This window comes from Anolis sagrei, chromosome 7 (assembly GCF_037176765.1).
Source record: "Anolis sagrei isolate rAnoSag1 chromosome 7, rAnoSag1.mat, whole genome shotgun sequence".
In the NCBI taxonomy this organism is placed as follows: Eukaryota; Metazoa; Chordata; class Lepidosauria; order Squamata; family Dactyloidae; genus Anolis; species Anolis sagrei.
In genome coordinates, this window is record NC_090027.1 from 6403453 (window position 1) to 6423876 (window position 20424).

Genomic DNA, 20424 nt, shown 5'->3' on the forward strand with positions numbered 1-20424 from the left:
TTTGTTTCCATCATGGATGGAGTTCAGAATGCTCTTTGATTGTAGGTGAACTATAAATCCCAGCAACTACAACTCCCAAATTTCAAGGTTTATTTTCCCCAAACTCCAACAGTGTTCACATTTGGGCATATTGAGTATTTGTGCCAAGTTTTGTCCAGATCCATCATTGTTTGATTCCACAGTGCTCTCTGGATGTAGGTGAACTACAACTCCAAAACTCAAGGTCAATGGCCACCAAACCCTTCCAGTATTTTCTGTGGAGTGACAAGACTGATTCAATTCCATCATTGGTGGAGTTCAGAATGCTCTTTGATTGTAGGTGAACTATAAATCCCAGAAACTACAACTCCTAAATGACAAAATCATTTTTGGGTGATGGTCACTCCTTGGGTTAGTAGGTGTCTCGTGGCCAAATTTGGTGACAATTCATCCAGCGGATTTTGAGTTATGATGTCACTCAAAACAGAGCATTTTAATATATATATAGATAACAAAGCTAAAACACAATGGAACCAAAAAAGCAACGATTTTTGTACTGAATTTACATAATCAGAATGTGTGTTATGAACAATTACAATCATTTGCATAATATGCAAATTAGTTGCAAGGGTTAGAGCAGTTGCAGTACGGCAACCCTAGCCAGTATTCAAATTTGGGTATTTGTGCCAAATTTGGCCCAGTGAATGAAAATACATCCTGCATATCAGATATTTACATTATGATTCATAAAAGTAGCAAAATTACAGTTATGAAGTATCAACAAAAATAATTTTATGGTTGGGGGTCACCACAACATGAGGAACTGTATTAAGAGGCCGCGGCAATAGGAAGGTTGAGAACCACTGATCTAAAATATTATGCTTTCTAGTGGAGGCACTAACTCGTCAACTGTTCAGTTGATGAGATACACTGGAATACATATATACACATGTGAGATATTTTTTCTCTCTCCATATTTGGAAACACAACCACCACTCTGAAAATATTCTAGGAAAGCTAGAGCTAGATCACCCAATTGCAAGATCCATTCATAATATTCATTCACAAGCAAGTCCCATTCAGCAAGACTTCCAGTTGGTGGGTCCAGGCCATTTTATTGCTTCCTGTCGATCATGGATGGGAGATTAGTTATGAATAGCTTCTGAATCCCCCCCTTGCATTGCTCCAATGTCAGTTTCAGTTCCTTGGGGGTGGGGTGGGGATTTTATTCTGGTCTCTTTGCATTATTTTCCTTTTCCTTGTTTTTAATAATAACATAGTGCTGTAGGAAAGAGAAATAACAAGATAGATTTAATAATGAACGTCCCTGTAATTCAGAAACAGGCAATTAAGATATTGTAATTGTCGAAGGCTTTCATGGCTGGAATCACTGGGTTGTTGTGGGTTTTTTCAGGCTATATGGCCATGTTCTGGAGGCATTCTCTCCTGACGTTTCGCCTGCATCTATGGCAAGCATTCTCAGAGGTTTTCCCCTGACATTAAGTCCAGTTGTGTCCGACTCTGGGGGGTGGTGTTCATCTCCATTTCTAAACCGGAGAGCCGGCATTGTCTTTAGATGCCTTCAAGGTAATGTGGCTGGCACGACTGCATGGAGCACCGTTAGAAACAATATCATACGAAAGCTGACTGGCACAACCTGGGGATCACAACCAGACACAGTGAAGACATTTGCCCTTGCGCTGTGCTACTCTGCTGCTGAGTATGAATGCCCAGTGTGGAACACATCTCACCACACTAAAACAGTGGATGTGGCTCTTAATGAGACATGCCGCATTATCACGGGGTGTCTGCGCCCCACACCACTGGAGAAATTACACTGCTTAGCCGGTATTGCACCACCTGGCATCCGTCGGGAAGTAGCAGCCAATAGTGAAAGGACCAAGGCAGAGACATCTCCAGCTCATCCCCTGTTTGGGTATCAGCCAGCACGACAACGACTTAAATCTAGACATAGTTTTCTAAGATCTACAGAGACACTCGCTGGAACACCTCAGCAAGCGAGAGTCCAAAAGTGGCAGGCTCAAACCCAGAACCTCAACCAATGGCTGATACCAAATGAGAGACTCCCTCCTGGGCACACAGAAGACTGGGCGACTTGGAAGGCGCTGAACAGACTGTGCTCTGGCACCACGAGATGCAGAGCCAACCTTCAGAAATGGGGCTACAAAGTAGAATCCTCGACATGCGAGTGTGGAGAAGAACAAACCACTGACCACCTGCTGCAATGCAACCTGAGCCCTGCCACATGCACAATGGAGGACCTTCTTGCAGCAACACCGGAAGCACTCCAAGTGGCCAGATACTGGTCAAAGGACATTTAATCAACTACCAAACTCACAAGTTGTGTATTTTTCTGTTTGTTTGCTTTGTTCTGTTAGACTGGTTGTTCTGACACGACAAATAAATAAATAACCTTCCTGCTGGAGTGGTACCTATTGATCTACTCACATTTGCATGTTTTTGAACTGCTAGGTTGGCAGAAGCTGAAGCTGGAGCCCCCAGTGGCGCATCGGGTTAAATCCCTGTGCCAGCAGGACTGAACCCAGCAGGACAGGTTGCAGGTTCAAATCCTCCAAATCTGGTTTTTGTGTACCAGATTTGGAGGATTTGGCAGATTCGGTTGCTGAATTCATGAAAACAAACCAGTACAGATCAGCCGTATCTTTTTGACTGGACTGACCTTGAAGGAGCTGGGGGTGGTGACGACCGACAGGGAGCTCTGGCGTGGGCTGGTCCATGAGGTCATGACTGAACGAATGAACAACAACTAGTGCCTATCTTGTTGTGAGCTATCTCAACCATGATACAAAGCATTTTGAGAAGACTGGTCTTGAACACTCAGTTCAGATCCACAAGCTTAGAGAGTTAAACCTGATAGGATTGAGTTTCTTGATTTGCTTCAAAACAATTCCAGAGGGTTTTTGTTGTTTTCTTATGATATTTCAAAAGGTTCTTTTATATCACATCAAAGAGAGGCCAAAACTCTTGCGAGTCTTGCAGGGCCAATGGAGGTGTGTTTTTCACAGCTTTGGTGTCGTAGGATAAACATTCTTTTGTTAAATTTGTGCCTTTAGTGTAGCTTTTCTCAACTTGGGGGTCAGGACCCCTGGGGGGGTTGTGAGGGGGTGTCAGAGGGGTCACCAAAAACCATCAGAAAACACGATATTTTCTGTTGGTCACGGGGGTTCCGGGAAGTTTGGTCCAATTCTATCGTCAGTGGAGTTCAGAATACTCTTTGATTGTAGGTGAACTATAAATCCCAGCTACTACAACTCCCAAATGTCAAGCTCTATTTTCCACCAACTCTACCAGTGATCACATTTGGGCATATTGGGGCTTTGTGCCAAGTTTGGTCCAGATCCATCATTGTTTGAGTCCACGGTGCTCTACCTGGATGTAGGTGAACTACAACTCCAAAACTCAAGGTCAATGCCCACCAAACCCTTCCAGAATTTCCTGTTAGTCATGGAAGTTCTGAGTGACAAGACTGATTCGATTCCATCATTGCTGGAGTTCAGAATGCTCTTTGATTGTAGGTGAACTATAAATCCCAGCTGCTACAACTCCCAAATGTCAAGCTCTATTTTCTATCATCTCTACCAGTGTTCACATTTGGGCATATTGGGGCTTTGTGCCAAGTTTGGTCCAGATCCATCATTGTTTGAGTCGACGGTGCTCTACCTGGATGTAGGTGAACTACAACTCCAAAACTCAAGGTCAATGCCCACCAAACCCTTCCAGTATTTTCTGTTGGTCGTGGAAGTTCTGAGTGACAAGACTGTTTCAATTCCATCATTGGTGGAGTTCAGAATGCTCTTTGATTGTAGGTGAACTATAAATCCCAGCAACTACAACTCTCAAATGTCAAACTCTATTTTTCCCCATCTCTACCAATGTTCACATTTGGGCATATTGGGGCTTTGTGCCAAGTTTGGCCCAGATCCATCATTATTTGAGTCCACGGTGCTCTACCTGGATGTAGGTGAACTACAACTCCAAAACTCAAAGTCAATGCCCACCAAACCCTTCCAGTATTTTCTGTTGGTTGTGGAAGTTCTGAGTGACAAGACTGGTTCGATTCCATCATTGGTGGAGTTCAGAATGCTCTTCCATTGTAGGTGAACTATAAATCCCAGCTACTACAACTCCCAAATGACAAAATCAATCCCCCCAGTATTCAAATTTGGGTGTATCGTGTATTTGTGCCCAATTTGGTCCAGTGAATGAAAATACATCCTGCATATCAGATATTGACATTACAACTCATAACAGTCACGAAATTACAGTTCTGAAGGAGCAACAAAAATAATTTTATGGTTGTGGGTCACCACAACTTGAGGAGCTGTATTAAGGGGTCGCGGCATTAGGAAGGTTGAGAAACACCGCTTTAGTGACTAAATACAGGAATATGAACATATTCCTTCCAAAGTCCTGTCTCCTGGCATGGAATGGACGGTGGTTATTAATGGTGCTTATAGCCTAAATCAGCGTTTCTCAACCTGGGGGTCGGGACCCCCGGAGGGGTCATGTGGGGGTGTCAGAGGGGTCACCAAAGACCATCAGAAAACACAATAATTTCTGTTGGTCACGGGGTTTTTGTGTTCAAAGTTTGGCCCAATTCTATCATTGGTGGGGCTCAGAATGCTCTTTGATTGTAGATGAACTATAAATTTCAGCAACTACAACTCCCAAATGTCAATGTCTATTTTCCCCAAACTCCACTAGTGTTCACATTTGGGCATATTGAGTATTCATGCTAAGTTTGGTCAGATCCATCATTGGTTGAGTCCACAGTGCTCTCTGGATATAGGTGAACTACAACTCTAAAACTCAAGGTCAGTGCCCACCAAACCCTACCAGTTGTTGGTCATGGGAGTTATGTGTGCCAAGTTTGGTTCAATTCCGTTGTTGGTGTAGTTCAGAATGCTCTTTGATTGTAGGTGAACTATAAATCCCAGCTACTACAACTCCCAAATGACAAAATCAAAACCCCACCAGTATCCAAATTTGGGTGTATTGTGTATTTGTGCCAAATTTGGTCCAGTGAATGAAAATCCATCCTGCATATCTGATATTGACATTACAACTCATAACAGTCACAAAATTACAGCTTTGAAGGAGCAACAAAAATAATTTTATGGTTGTGGGTCACCACAACATGAGGAACTGTATTAGGAAGTTTGAGAAACACCACTTTAGTGACTAAACACCGGAATATGAACATATTCCTTCCAAAGTCATGTCTCCTGGCATGGAATGGACGGTGGTTATGAATGGCACGTATAGCCTAAATGTTGTTCTCAGAGGCTTCTTGCCTCTTCTCCTCGCCCTCCCCTTTGAGGCTATGCTGTCAAAAGCCTATTTCCCAGTCCACACTACTTTTTATTGAATGTTTGTGAGCTTCAGATTAAGGTCTTACACCACTCGCAGAGCTGTAATTATTTTTGCCTGTATTACTATATATTGATTCAATGTAACTTTTCAATAAAGGCGGTTCAATGCAGGACACGACGTTCCACAATGAGGAGGGGAATATAGGAACGGTAGTGATTATCCCAACGGGATTCTCGTCTGTCTTTCTCTCCAGTTTATTGAATTGGAGAGAAATGGAAGAAGGAATTAGAGATGGGCTACGTTGTATTAAACCTCAAAAGATAGCCATTATTCAATGAAATGCTTGATGAATCTTGTCAAAAATCCTCAAAAAAAAAATCATTCCGATACTGAGATGACATGCATACGCTCCGCACGTATTGTGAATAATACTAACACGTTGCAAAGTATGGAACTTTTGCTACTTAACAAGTTGCAAAGGAGAACCAGCCCTAACTCTCCTTTTTCTCACTTCCTTTTTCTTTCTGTCTTCCTCCCTCCTCTCTCTTTGTTCAACTTACCTACTAGGGCTGGGCCGTTTCGTTTCGTTAATTCGTAATTTGTTAAAAATTCGTTATTTTTTTTGTTAACGAAGCGATAACGAACCATTCTGGAGCAACTTAAAAACGAAACGAATGTTTCAATTCGTTTCGTAAATGCTTCGTATTTCGTTATGTATTCGTTTCGTTATCAGTTTGAGGTCGTTTCGTTATTATTTCCGCATGTCTGGGGCAAGTTTTATAGTTGTTTTTTGTTTAATTAGTGAAAAAAAATTATAATATCACACCAACAGTCAACAACAGAGGGAGAGGGAAGCTTCAGAAGTTCCCCCTGTGCCATTTGGAGGTTTTTTAGCGTATTGCGCAGTCGCGTCCGCCATTAACGAATCGATTCGTTATTGTTTCGTTATTGTTTCATCATTGTTTTGTAATTTTTTTACCATTTACAAAATTTCGTAAATATCGAACTTTTTAAAAAAAAATCGGAATTCTTTTAAATATCGAAACGCAAAAAAACCCAAAAAACGAATCGATTTTAGAAACAAAATTTTCCGTTGTTACCCAGGCCTATTACCTACCTTCCTTTCTCCCTCCCTTTCTCCCTCCCTTCTTTCTCCCTTCCCTCTTTTTCTCCAACTTACCAAGTTTTCTTCCTTCCCTTTTATGGGATTTTTATTTTTGAAAATGTTTGGGTAGTTTTTTCTGTTGGAAATAGGAACTTTCTTCAAGCCTCAACTAGTGATTTATTATGTACTAGCCATTAGGCTTGGACGATCCAGATCGTTATTTTCGTTACTCGTTATTTATTCGTTTTAATAATTAGAAGCGATATTGACGCGTTTCAGCAACCCGGAAGTGTTTTGCCCATATCGAAGCCGCGTCCGCCATCTTTCTTACGATCCGCTAGTGCAGGGGTCGGGAACCTTCGGCCCTCCAGGTGTGGTGGACTTCAACTCCCACAATTCCTTGAGGCTCGGCATTGGCCCCAAAGGCTTACCTTGGCCCAACGAGGTTTGTTTGGCTCTTTTTCATGGAGGACGGGCAGCAAAGGGGGAGAGACGAGCGTAACGTAGCTGTGCAGATGGTGAGGAAGGATGCGGAGCCCACAGACTGGCCTCGGAGGGAGAGAGCGGGCGGAAACCCCTGCGGGCAACGCGCCTCCTCCTCGTCACTCAGCCGGCGTCGTTGCTAGGGAGGGGGTCCATGCGGGGCGGCTGCTAAGGGCCGAAGCGGCGAGGAGGCGCGTTGCCCGCAGGGGTTTCCGCCCGCTCTCTCCCTCCTTCCTCGCCATCTGCACAGCTACGTTACGCTCGTCTCTCCCCCTTTGCTGCCCGTCCTCCATGAAAAAGAGCCAAACAAACCTCGTTGGGCCAAGGTAAGCCTTTGGGGCCAATGCCGAGCCTCAAGGAATTGTGGGAGTTGAAGTCCACCACACCTGGAGGGCCGAAGGTTCCCCATGCTTGCGCTAGTGAATCATAAATGCTGGGGGCGTGGCGTTCAGGAACAGCTGTTACCCTAACCCCCACCTCCTCCCTCTTTGCATCCGTGGCTTTGCAAGGCTACGCCCACCTCATCCCCCAGCCATCAATCGCCCTTTGCAGGCAGCCAGGGCAGGGGAACTGTAAGATTTCAAAAGTAATCTTACAGTTCCCCTGCCCTGGCTGCCTGCAAAGAGCAATGAATGGCTGGGGGATGAGGTGGGCGTGGCTTCGCCAAGCTCCTCCTGAAGGCCACGCCCACCTCATCCCCCTGTCATCCATCGCTCTTTGCAAGATTACCACGCCCACCTCATTAACGAATCGATTCGTAATTAACAACATTTCGTAAATTTCAAAATTTTGAAATTGGAAATTTCGGAAGTCCAAAAAAAAACCAAAAAAACGAAACACCAGTGCTCCCTAGAAACGAAACGAGTTTAGAACCAAATTTTTCCTTTATCACCCAAGCCTTTGCTGTGGCCTAGTCTGTGTATATGTGTTGTGTGTGTGTGTGTTGTTCCATCTCCCAGGAGACTGGTTTGCATTGCTTTTTTAGTTGCTTGGAGCGGCTGCCTCTTGCCTTGCATTTTGTGAATGCCCTCAAATTTATATATATTTTCCTTATCGCTGAATGCTCAACAATCACAATTAGATATTAGACAGCTTTTCCTTGATGCATCACTACATTTGAGGACATTCGCACAATGTTTGTTGAGGATCATCTACTCCACTCAATGTTTTGGGCATTCGCTGTGACATGGTGAACCATCATTGGAAATGATCACACTTCAGAATAGATAAAGTCAGCAGTGATTAAAAGAGAGACCTGGGCTTAGAATGTCTGGGAAAAAAGTCAGGTACAATTATTTAAGAAAGGAAGTGCGGTGACATGTAACTATTCAACTCCCCCATTAGCTTCTTCTGAGGCAGCCTCTGAGGGATACTCCAGTAACTTGTTGAAAAAGCAGCCTCAGTTTGGTAACAAGATACACTATGGCGCTGGACATGTGCAGCTCAAGGTTTAGAGATGCTCAGATTTCTCTCATTACTAGCACCATCACGTCTGTAATGTTCCTTTCCTCGTCACAAAGGCCTTCCCTTTTGATTGAGACCATAGCCTCTAATGGCACCTCTGGAAGTATGTAGAGATAACACTTCTTTTTTTGTTCAGAATGCTCTTTGATTGTAGGTGAACTATAAATCCCAGCAACTACAACTCCCAAATGCTAAGGTCTGTTTTTCCCAAACTCCACCAGTGTTCGCATTTGAGCATATTGAGTATTCGTGCCAAGTTTGGTTCAGATCTATCATTGTTTGAGTCCACAGTACTCTCTGGAGGTAGGTGAACTACAACTCCCAAACTCAAGGTCAATGCCCACCAAACCCATCCAGTATTTTCTGTTGGCCATGGGAGTTCTGTATGCTAAGGTTGGTTCAATTGTTAGTAGCACTTGTTTGGGCTTGAAGTGTACAAAATACCAACCTTCAATTGAGCATTTAGTCAATGAAATTCAGCAACAAAAAAGTCACTCATAGGCAGCTTAGTTAAAGAATTTCTCCTCCCACTCAGTTATCTTAGTTTACGGCAACCCACACAAGTTAAATAATATCAAGACCAACAAAAGAAACTGACTGAACAAAGAAGTCACTAAACAGGTAAGTTAAATAATTAGATTTTGGGTTACTGAATACAGTGATATATTGCAATTATGCATTTTTGTTATTTAAACTATAAATATCGCAAAATTATGGTTTATTTCTCAAAGTGGCACCCAAGGGCGGCTCGTCCATTACGCGAAGTAAGCGGTTGCAGAACACTTTTTTTTTGCCAGGGGCGCAGAGGCGCCTCTGTAAATGCCCCTCGACCACCACTTGAGGAGCACCCCCTTAGCTCACAACAGCCCTAGCAGTCCGGGGGGAGCCTCGGCTTTCTTGCTTCCTGCTGGGCGATCTTCTTCCCAAAGGGGCCGGGCCCTTGAGCCTCGCTAAGCCCCTCTCGTTCCTGCTCCCTCCAGCCACCGGGTGCGCAAGAAGAGCCAGCGCTCAATCGTTCTCCACGTTCGATCCCTTCCCCATGACCAGCTCCCTTTCCCGATCCCCTGGTGCTCCACCTGCCTCCTCTCCTCTCCCCAATCTGCGGGTGGGCCAAGGGGCAGAGCCGCCACGCCTGGCCCGCTTCGGATACGGAGGCATGTCTGAAGACCCCAGTGTGCGCATCAAAGTCGCCTCTTCTCCTGACTTTCTCCTCAGCCATTGGGACCAAGAGAGAGAGAGAGAGAGAGCCCCTCCGGCTGGTGGTATCTCCCACCTCCGCTCCCTCCTTTGTTTTTACGCCTACCTTCAGGAAAGGTGGGCATCTCCACCTCTCTCTCTCTCTCTCTTGGTTCCAATGGCTGAGGAGAAAGTCAGGAGAAGAGGTGACTTTTGGTGCACATGCCGGGTTCTTCAGGCACGCCTCTGGACCCAAAGCGGGCCATGCAAGGGAGCAAGTGCGGCAAGTGTAGTTACTGGGATGTATAGTTCACCTACAATCAAAGAGCATTCTGAACTCCACCAATGATGGAATTGAACCAAATATGGCACACAGAACTCCCCCGACGAACAGAAAATATATATCAATGATTGGTTGGGGGGGGGGGGCGCCAAAATACTGTTTGCTTACCATTGAAAATTACCTAAGGCCGCCTCTGGTGGCACCCCACCTGAATTATGCTCAGGTTTTTGGCGAATTTTGACACACCAACCCGAAAAGCTTGCTTGAAAAAGATCTTGGAGTCCTTGTGGACAACAAGTTAAACATGAGCCAACAATGTGATGTGGCTGCAAAAAAAGCCAATGGATTTTGGCCTGCATCAATAGGAGCATAGAATTAGTCACCTCACAAATGTTGGGAAGTCAATTGGATGCATGGTACACAACCGCACTTTCCCCCTCCAATTCCCCTATTCCCACCACTTCCCTTCCTCATACCTATATCCATTCCCCCCCTTTCCCATCTCCCAGGTATGCGTGGAACTGTAGGGTTGCATAGGTAGAGACAGGTATAAATCATGACTGCTCGCTATGTTTTACTTGTGGGATTATAATTGTACTGAACAACGTGCAACCTTACTGTATGTAAGTACGTATGAAAGTATGTCTATGTTTAAAAATGTGCAATAAATATTTATACAAAAAAAAAATAGGAGCATAGTGTCTAGATCTAGAGAAGTCATGCTACCCCTTTATTCTGCTTTGGTTAGGCCACACCTGGAATATTGCATCCAATTCTGGGCACCACAATTCAAGAGAGATATTGACAAGCTGGAATGTGTCCAGAGGAGAGCGACTAAAATGATCAAGGGTCTGGAGAACAAGCCCTATAAGGAGTGGCTTAAGGAGCTGGGCATGTTTAGCCTGAAGAAGAGAAGGCTGAGAGGAGACATGATAGCCATGTATAAATATGTGAGAGGAAGCCACAGGGAGGAGGGAGCAAGCTTGTTTTCTGCTTCCTTGGAGACTAGGACGGAACGGAACAATGGCTTCAAACTACAAGAGAGGAGATTCCATTTGAACATGAGGAAGAACTTCCTGACTGTGAGAGCCGTTCAGCAGTGGAACTCTCTGCCCCGGAGTGTGGTGGAGGCTCCTTCTTTGGAAGCTTTTAAACAGAGTCTGGATGGCCATCTGTCAGGGGTGATTTGAATGCAATATTCCTGCTTCTTGGCAGGGGGTTGGACTGGATGGCCCATGAGGTCTCTTCCAACTCTTTGATTCTATGATTCTATGAAAAGGTTGCCCATCACTGGTCCAGAGGCATCCTCTCCTGATGTTTCGCCTGCATCTTTGGCAAGCATCCTCAGAGGTAGTGAGGTGAACCATGGCCATGTAGCCCGAAAAAACCTACAACAACCCAGTGATTCCGGCCATGAAAGCCTTCGACAATAACTTCCTGACTGTGAGAGCTGTTCAGCAGTGGAACTCTCTGTCCTGGAGTGTGGTAGAGGCTCCTTCTTTGGAAGCTTTTAAACAGAGGTTGGATGGCCATCTGTCGGGAGTGCTTTGAATGCAATTTTCCTGCTTCTTGGCAGAATGGGGTTGGACTGGATGGCCCATGAGGCCTCTTCCAATTCTATGATTGGGTTGTTGTAGGTTTTTTCGGGCTGTATGGCCATGGTCTAGAGGCATTCTCTCCTGACGTTTCGCCTGCACTTTGGCAAGCATCCTACCTCTGAGGATGCTTGCCAAAGTGCAGGCAAAACGTCAGTAGAGAATGCCTCTAGACCATGGCCATACAGCCCGAAAAAAACCTACAACAACCCAGTGATTACGGCCATGAAAGCCTTCGACAATTCTATGATTCTATACTGAGAGGGCAGGCCGTTGCCAAAATTTTGGTGACAGAAGCAACAAGGTTCACATCCTGAACGCTTGGAAACAGAGGGAATTGTTTTCTCGTCCTGATGAGTGGAACAAACTATAGGCCGAGGTGGGCAGCCATTCCTTCACGCTGCTCCAGCAGTTTCCAATTTGCTGCCTTACATCTGTGATGAGATGATTAGACACCAAAGTACTCATCACTTCACGTTGCCTCGCGTCACATTACATCTCCTCCACACTGTTTTTAAGCAGCTTTGACGGCGGACGCAAAGTAAAGGCGAGGCTTTTCTGATCGGGACACCTGCTATCAATTTGGGGGAGCAGACAAGGGGGTTGCTTTCAGACCCACAGCGTTCCCCCTGTCCTACCATGTCTGGCTGGAGAACAGGAATACATAGCAGATGGCATGCAGGGAGCAAGAACACGTGGCACAAGGCGGGTTATCTGAGGGTATCTGCATGCCTTTCCTAACACCACTCTGGAAGCCAAACATCATGTGGGTTTCCTCCCTTGTGCAGACTTAATGAAAACCTTCATGCAAACTGGAATAACAATTCAGCACTGTGGAAGCGTTCAAATACCATGTTCTCTATCAGGAACTAAGGGGATAAAGACAACGTGTAGGGTTTAAGGATACAATAAAAGTTTTCCTTATTAATTAAATGCAGGACCTACTTGCCACAATGGCCAGTTACATGGCTTGTAAATGCCTTCTAGGCCAGCGTTTCTCAATCTGGGGGACCTCTGGGGGGGGGGGTTGTGATGGGGTGTCAGAGGGGTCACCAAAGACTATCAGAAAACACAGTATTTTCTGTTGGTCATGGGGGTTTTGTGTGGGAAGTTTGGCTGAATTCTATTGTTGGTGGTGTTCAGAATACTCTTTGATTGTAGGTGAACTATAAATCCCAGCAACTACAACTCCCAAATGTCAAGGTCTATTTTTCTCCAAACTCCACCAATGTTCACATTTGGACATACTGAGAAATTGGGCTAAGTTTGGTCCAAATCTATCATTGTTTGCGTCTACAGTGCTCTCTGGATGTAGGTGAACTACAACTCCAAAACTCAAGGTCAACGCCCACCAAAGCCTTCTAGTGTTTTCTGTTGGTCATGGGAGTTCTGTGTGCCAAGTTTGGTTCAATTCCATCATTGGTGGAGTTCAGAATGCTCTTTGATTGTAGGTTAACTACAACTCCCAAATGACAAAACCAATCCCCTCCCAACCCCACCAGTATTCAGATTTGGGCATATTGGATATTTGCACCAAATTTGGTCCAGTGACTGAAAATACATCCTCCATATCGGATATTTACATTATGATTAATAACAGTATCAATTATTCCAGTTATGAAGTAGCAACAAAAATAATGTTATTGTTGGGGGTCATAAACATAAACATAAAATCCTGTAAATCTCTTGGGAAGACAGGCGGACAAATGTCAGCAAGAAGCAAAGACCACCAGTGCTGAAGCGATTGTCCTCCACCATTGTCTCCCAAAGCAGTTGCTCTACTCCAAACTCAAGAATGGAAAATGGAATGTTGTAGGACAGGAACAGAGATTTAAAGATGGGCTCAAAGCCCACCTTAAAATCTCTGGCATAGACACTGAGAACTGGGGAGCCCTGGCCTTTGAGCACTCTAGCTGGAGGTCAGCTCTGACCAGCAGTGCTGTAGAATTTGAAGAGGCACGAATGGAGGACAAAAAAAGAGAAATGTGCCAAGAGGAAGGCACATCAAGCCAACCCTGTCCGGGACTGCCTTCCACCTGGAAACCAATGCCCTCACTGTGGGAGAACATGTCAGTCAAGAATAGGGCTCCACAGTCACCTACAGACCCACCACCAGGACATCGAATTTGGAGGACAATCTTACTTGGGCAATGAGGGATCGCCTAAGTAAGTAAGTAAGGTGAACTATAAATCTTAGCAACTACAATTTCCAAATGTCAAGTTTATTTTCCCCAAACTTCACCAATGTTCACATTTAGGAATATTGAGTATCCATGCCAAGTTTTGACCAGATCCATCATTGATTGAGTCCACAGTGCTCTCTGGACGTAGGTGAACTACAACTCCAAAACTCAAGGTCAATGCCTACCAAACCATTCTAGTATTTTCTGTTGGTTATGAGAGTTCTGTGTGCCAAAATTGGTTCAATTTTATCGTTGGTGGAGTACAGAATGCTCTCTGATTGTAGGTGAACTATAAATCTCAGCAACTACAACTCCCAAATGACAAAATCAATCCCCTCCCAGTACTCAAATCTGGGCGTGTCGGGTATTTGTGCCAAATTTGGTCCAGTGAATGAAAATACATCCTGCATATCAGATATTTACATTAGGATTCATAACAGTAGCAAAATTCCAGTTATGAAGGAGCAACGAAAATAATGTTATGGTTGGGGGTCACCACAACATGAGGAACTGTAGTAAGGGGTCACCATTAGGAAGGTTGACTGTTCTAGGCAATTGAACTTTCTCAGTGACTGGTATAGTGGTCTCTGAAGAAGGAAACTTTGTACTACTAGATTTCCCATCCTAGTTTTTGCCTAACTTCAGAGGTTGACCATGTCATCCATGTCACTCGACTTGCAAATGCTCAGATCACCTGTAGTTTGTGCATTAAATCCCAGTTTCTAGCCTTGGAGCCACAAAGTGAGGTATTTCCTATTCCTTTTTTCTGAGGCTTGTCCTGATTCTGTTCTTGGGTGGATGAAGAACCCCGGAAACAATGCAAATTTCTAAGTCAGTGTTGCAAGTAGATGGAATAACTGTATTTGCACGCAGGACATTTCTCATGATCTTATTTTCAGAGCTGAAAGTGAGTACACATTTCCATTGTTTGGAAGAGATTCATAGTCTTAGCAATTCCAGTTACTGGAGGCAGGGCAATCAAACATGGCTTACCTCTAAACCCATTTCCATTGCCAGTGGAGCAAGCTGGAGAAGGAGACCCTTGGGGTCGGATGACGGGGGCAAAGGCACTCTTTTGTTTGACCGCAGGAAAGACAGAAGAGGAGAATGGAAGGATGGAGGAAGCGCTGGATGAGCCAATAGTTGGACTTGAAGACATCACTGAGGAAAAGAGAAAACAGAAACATCCCATAAGAAATACCACCTCTCTTGCAATCTATCCTCAAGTCTCACTACCCAAGATGGCTCATTATGCAGACAAAGGTTTTACATAAAGTTTACATATGCTAATCTGTAAATAGAAAAAAACTTACCATCCACCTGATGAAGTGCATTCATCTAGTTCCAAATATATTTTTACCAAGTTTTAAAAGTGGGGATATATAGAGTAGATGTTGCTGTTCACTCTCGTATTTGTTGTTGCAGTCCTTGGCTTGCTTTTCAATAAGGACAGGGTGGTTTGGGGAACTTCTAAACTTTAGAATGATTGCAGTTTGACATGACTTTAGCTTTTTTTCACGCCAGGAGAGACTTGAGAAACTGCAAGTCGCTTCTAGTGTGAGAGAATTGGCCACCTGCAAGGACATTGCCCAAGGGACACCCAGATGTTTTAATGTTTTACCATCCTTGTGGGAGGCTACTCTCAGGTCCATGCATGGGGAGCTGGAGCTGACAGAAGGAGCTCATCTGAGCTCTCCCTCGATTTAAACTTTCTACTTGTCCGTCTTCAGTCTTGTTGGCACAAGGGGGTCTGAGGGTGTTGCAAGGGGGCATCAGAGGGGTTGCCAAAGACCATCAGAAAACACAGTATTTTCTGTTGGTCATGGGGGTTCTGCGTGGGATATTTGGCCCAATTCTATCATTGGTCAGATTCAGAATGCTCTTTGATTGTAGGTGAACTATAATTCCCAAATGTCAAGGTCTATTTTCCTCACACTCCACCAGTGTTCACATTTGGGCATATTTATTATTTATTTATGTATTTAAAACACTTATATTCCGCCCTTCTCAGAGCAGAGCACAACATTTACATGGCAAACATTCAATGCCTGGATACAATACATAAACATTAAAAAACATTTATCTAAATATTAAAATATACCATTTAAAATAACACAATTTAAAACCGTCCTAGCCATCCGCATCAAATCCAATTGGTCCTGTCATCTTTCCCATTGTCGCTTCATTGCCCTGTCCCAAAAGCTCGGTCCCACAGCCAAGTTTCTACCATCCTTCTAAAGGACAGGAGGGAGGGGGCCGACCTGATCTCACAAGGAAGGGAGTTCCATAGCCGGGGAGCAATCACCGAGAAGGTCGCGCCTGTGACAAAGGCGGGACGGAAAGCAGGGCCTCTCCGGATGATCTTAATCTCCGCGATGGTACATAGAGGAAAATGCGTTTGGACAGGTAATATTGAGTATTCGTGCCAAGTTTGGTCCTGATCTATCATTATTTGAGCCCACAGTGTTCTCTGGATGTAGGCGAACTACAACTCAAAACCCAAGGTCAATGTCAATCAAACCCTTCCAGTATTTTCTGTTGGTTATGGGAGCTCTGTGTGCCAAGTTTGGTCAATTCCATCATTGGTAGAGTTCAGAATGCTCCCCTCCAATCCTACTAGTATTCAAATTTGGGTGTACTGGGTATTTATTTTTTTTGTTATGATGATTCATAACAGCAGCAAAATTAGAGTTATGAAGTAAAAACGAAAATAATGTTACGGTTGGGGGTCACCACAATAGAAGGAACTGTATTAAGGGGTCGCGGCATTAGGAAGGTTGAGAACCACTGGTTTAACCCATTGTGCCACTGGGGGCTCCATGACTTTAACTGCCATGGCTCAATGCTATGAAATCGTAGTAGTTGTAGTTTTACTAGTTCTTTAGCCTGTACCAAACTTAACACTCAGAAATTCCATAGCACTGAGCAATGTTCGTTAAAGTGATGTTGAAACTGCATAAATTCTATAATGTAGGTGTCTCTTCTATTGTTCCAGTATTAATTGTTAAGATGGTGCCAAACATTCTTTTGTATGATAATGATGATGATGATGATTATTATTATTATGACATCTCTCTCTGATCTCCATCTGTGAAATGTGGCAGGATGAGCAAGCTGAAGGCCCATATTTTAGAACAGTGGTTCCCAACCTGTGGTCCGCGAACCACCAGTGGTTCCCAAGTACTAAACTATGGTCCGCGGCCTCATCGTTACACCGTTGCAACGAGAGCGACTGGTCTCGCAAATCCCTCTTATAGTGCCAAGGCAATGGGGATGTTGGGAGGGGAGAGGCTGACTACCCACGAAAGGCATGACAACAAGCCTCCTGACTACTGCTGCTTCTCCTCCTCCTGAGTGGAACTGTTCCATGAGGTGCTTGGTAGCGGGGTCATCTTGGTGTCTTCATTTTTGACCTGTTCCTGGGGTTATTTGGGGTACTGATTCAGAAAATTGCATTGGATAAACCACATCAGCTCTAGATTATTAAATATGGTTTTCTGTGGGTGAGCAGGTGGCAATTACTGGATGGCACATGTTCTGTGTGTGGTCTATTCAATGCAATTTTCTGAATCAGCACCCCAAATAACCAAACCAAATCCAAAATTGACTAAAAGTTTATTCATAATCCTTTTGGTGCTAATGTTGGAGAGTGGTCCATGGTCAAGTGGTCCCCGGCAAGCAGATGGCGACTACTGGATGACATATGTTCTGTATCGGAAACTAGAACGGATGTGGTCTATCCAATGCAATTTTCTGAATCAGCACCCCAAAAACCAAAACAAATATAAAATTGACAAAAAATGACTTATATTCTTTTGGAACTAATGTTGGAGAGTGTTCCCTGGTCAAGTGGTCCCTGGTAAAAGTGGCGAGCAGATGGCAACTACTGGATGGCATATGTTCTGTATCAGAAACTAGAGCTGATGTGGTCTATCCAATGCAATTTTCTGAATCAGCACCCCCAAAAACCAAACCAAATCTAAAATTGACAAAAATTGACTTATATCCTTTTGGTAGTAATATTGGAGAGTGGTCCCTGGTCAAAGTGGATGACATATGTTCTGTATCAGAAAATACAGCTGATGTGGTCTATCCAATGCAATTTTCTGAATCAGCACCCCAAATAACCAAACCAAATCTAAAATTGACAAAAATTGACTTATATCCTTTTGATAGTAATATTGGAGAGTGGTCGCTGGTCAAAGTGGATGGCATATGTTCTGTATCAGAAACTACAGCTGATGTAGTCTATCCAATGCAATTTTCTGAATCAGCACCCCAAAAAAACCAAACCAAATCTAAAATTGACAAAAATTGACTTATATCCTTTTGGTAGTAATATTGGAGAGTGGTCCCTGGTCAAAGTGGATGACATATGTTCTGTATCAGAAACTACAGCTGATGTGGTCTATCCAATGCAATTTTCTGAATCAGCACCCCAAATAACCAAACCAAATCTAAAATTGACAAAAATTGACTTATATCCTTTTGGTAATAATATTGGAGAGTGGTTGCTGGTCAAAGTGGATGGCATATGTTCTGTATCAGAAACTACAGCTGATGTAGTCTATCCAATGCAATTTTCTGAATCAGCACCCCAAAAAAACCAAACCAAATCTAAAATTGACAAAAATTGACTTATATCCTTTTGGTAGTAATATTGGAGAGTGGTCGCTGGTCAAAGTGGATGGCATATGTTCTGTATCAGAAACTACAGCTGATGTAGTCTATCCAATGCAATTTTCTGAATCAGCACCCCAAAAAACCAAACAAAATCTAAAATTGACAAAAAATTGACTTATATCCTTTTGGTACTAATGCTGGAGAGTGTTCCCTGGTCAAAGTGGTCCCTGGTCAAAGTGGCGAGCAGATGGCGACTACTGGATGGCATATGTTCTGTATCAGAAACTACAGCTGATGTAGTCTATCCAATGCAATTTTCTGAATCAGCACCCCAAATAACCAAACCAAATCTAAAGTTGACCAAAAACAGATTTGTAACCCTTTTTGGTACTAAAGTTGGAGAGTGGTCCCTGGTCAAAGTAGTCGCTGGTCAAGGTGGTCCCTGGTGAAAAAAAAAGGTTTGGAACCAATGTTTTTGAATGACCTTTCCCAGTCTGGTGCCATTCGGATGCATTCAACTACAAATCCATCCCCATGCAGTATGGCTATGGGGAAGGATTATAATTTTAATCAGACTTGGTTAAGACTGTTTCAGAAGTAGTATTTTGGTTTTTTAAAAAGAAGTACTCAGAAGTTGTACAAAATGGTTCAAATGGAAAACGAGATTCCATTTTAGGGTGAAAACACTCATTTTGCTGACACCAATCTGTGGCATGCCCACACAACCGCAGCTGGATTTTACTCTGCACATACTCTTCTCACAGACTACTTCGTTTAAAAAAAACTTTTCAAGGGTCTGTCAGCATCTCATTGTAAACTCTTATTGTCAGGGGTTTATAACTCAGCTGTAAAAATTTCTCTGTTTCCCCGGGAGCTTAAACTTGGCACAAATATCTCAGCCAGGATGTAGAGTCTGTAAGATATATATATATATATATATATATATATATATATATATACACACACACCAAACATCTGTTTGGCCATTTTTAAACTCTCAATGTAAAATCAATAGGCGTTTCAAATTTCTTTCTTGGAGGGCGACTCTTTGAAACAGGCAACGTATTATTAAAAAACAAAAATTCGAGATGTTCTCATTGTGAAATGTGGGCTGGAGAGAATTTAGGAAATCAATTAAGCCTTGTAGGTGGATGAACAATGACTGCATGTGAACTTGGAAGATTCACATTTCATTCCAGCATTGCTACAGACCGTTCCAAGTATTCTAGTGCATTTTCTGTCATGGTAAGCAAGCTTTTTAAAAAGGTACAGCGTAGCCTTATCTGCTAAGAAAAAAACTCTAAATCATAAGTGTGTGCATGGGTTGTTCATGCTGTAATCTAACTGTAATCTCTCATAGAATTACACACTTGGTGAATCAGGGGAATGCTGTTGATGTAGTGTATCTTAATTCCAATAAGGTTTTTATTATGTACTAATGTTTTTAACTTGTTAACTGTCTAAATTGTTGTAGCTATTGTTTGTTTATTGATTCAGGCATCGAATTGTGCCGTTGTTTGTAACATCGAATTGTGCCATTGTTTGACTCCCCCCTCGGGGGTGAGAAGGGCGGGGTATAAGTAATTGAAATAAATAAATAAATAAATAATGACATGGCAGTATTGTAGCAGACAGGTTGGTAAAATGTGGGCTAGACAATGCTACTGTTAAATGGATTTGAAACTCTTTGACGCATCAAATTCAACCAGTCAAGCTCAAGGGATGTAATAGTACCATGCCGCTTTGGACAGCTTTATCTGCAGTATACAATATGGAGTCCACAACATGTGAGTGTGGAGGACAGCAAACCACAGACCACTGCCAGGGGGCAGTTCCACCTTGTCTCCTGCATATGTCATCAGTTGGGGACCCCTCCCCCAACATCAACTGCTGCTCTGGCCCAGAGTGAAGGGAGAGGGGGCCAGGGGACAGTTCCATTTTGTCTCCTGCATACGTCATCACTTGGGGACCCCTCCCCCAGCACCAATTTCTGCTCTTGGCTAGAGTGAAGAGAGAGGGGTCCAGGGGACAGTTCCACTTTGTATCCTGCATACGTCATCACTTGGGGACCCCCTCCCCCCAGCACCAACTGCTGCTCTGGCCCAGAGCGAAGAGAGAGGGGACCAGGGGACAGTTCCACCTTGTCTTCTGCATGCGTGATCAGTTGGGGACCTCTTC

General features: G+C 43.7%; 1 protein-coding gene across 2 annotated transcripts in view; it reads right to left on the minus strand.

The window, feature by feature from the left end:
* Positions 1–20424, minus strand: part of EBF2 (EBF transcription factor 2) — a 392720-nt gene that overhangs the window by 12956 nt on the left and 359340 nt on the right. The window contains exons 15-16 of one of the 2 annotated variants that reach the window (XM_067470673.1): positions 14617–14784; positions 561–1261 (exon numbers count right to left, since the gene is read on the minus strand). In XM_067470673.1, coding sequence (XP_067326774.1) covers positions 1245–1261; positions 14617–14784 — 185 coding nt within the window. In that variant the 3' untranslated portion in view covers positions 561–1244. Of the gene's footprint in view, positions 1–560; positions 1262–14616; positions 14785–20424 lie in introns of those variants that run through there. The other variant, XM_067470672.1, reaches the window with a different exon arrangement.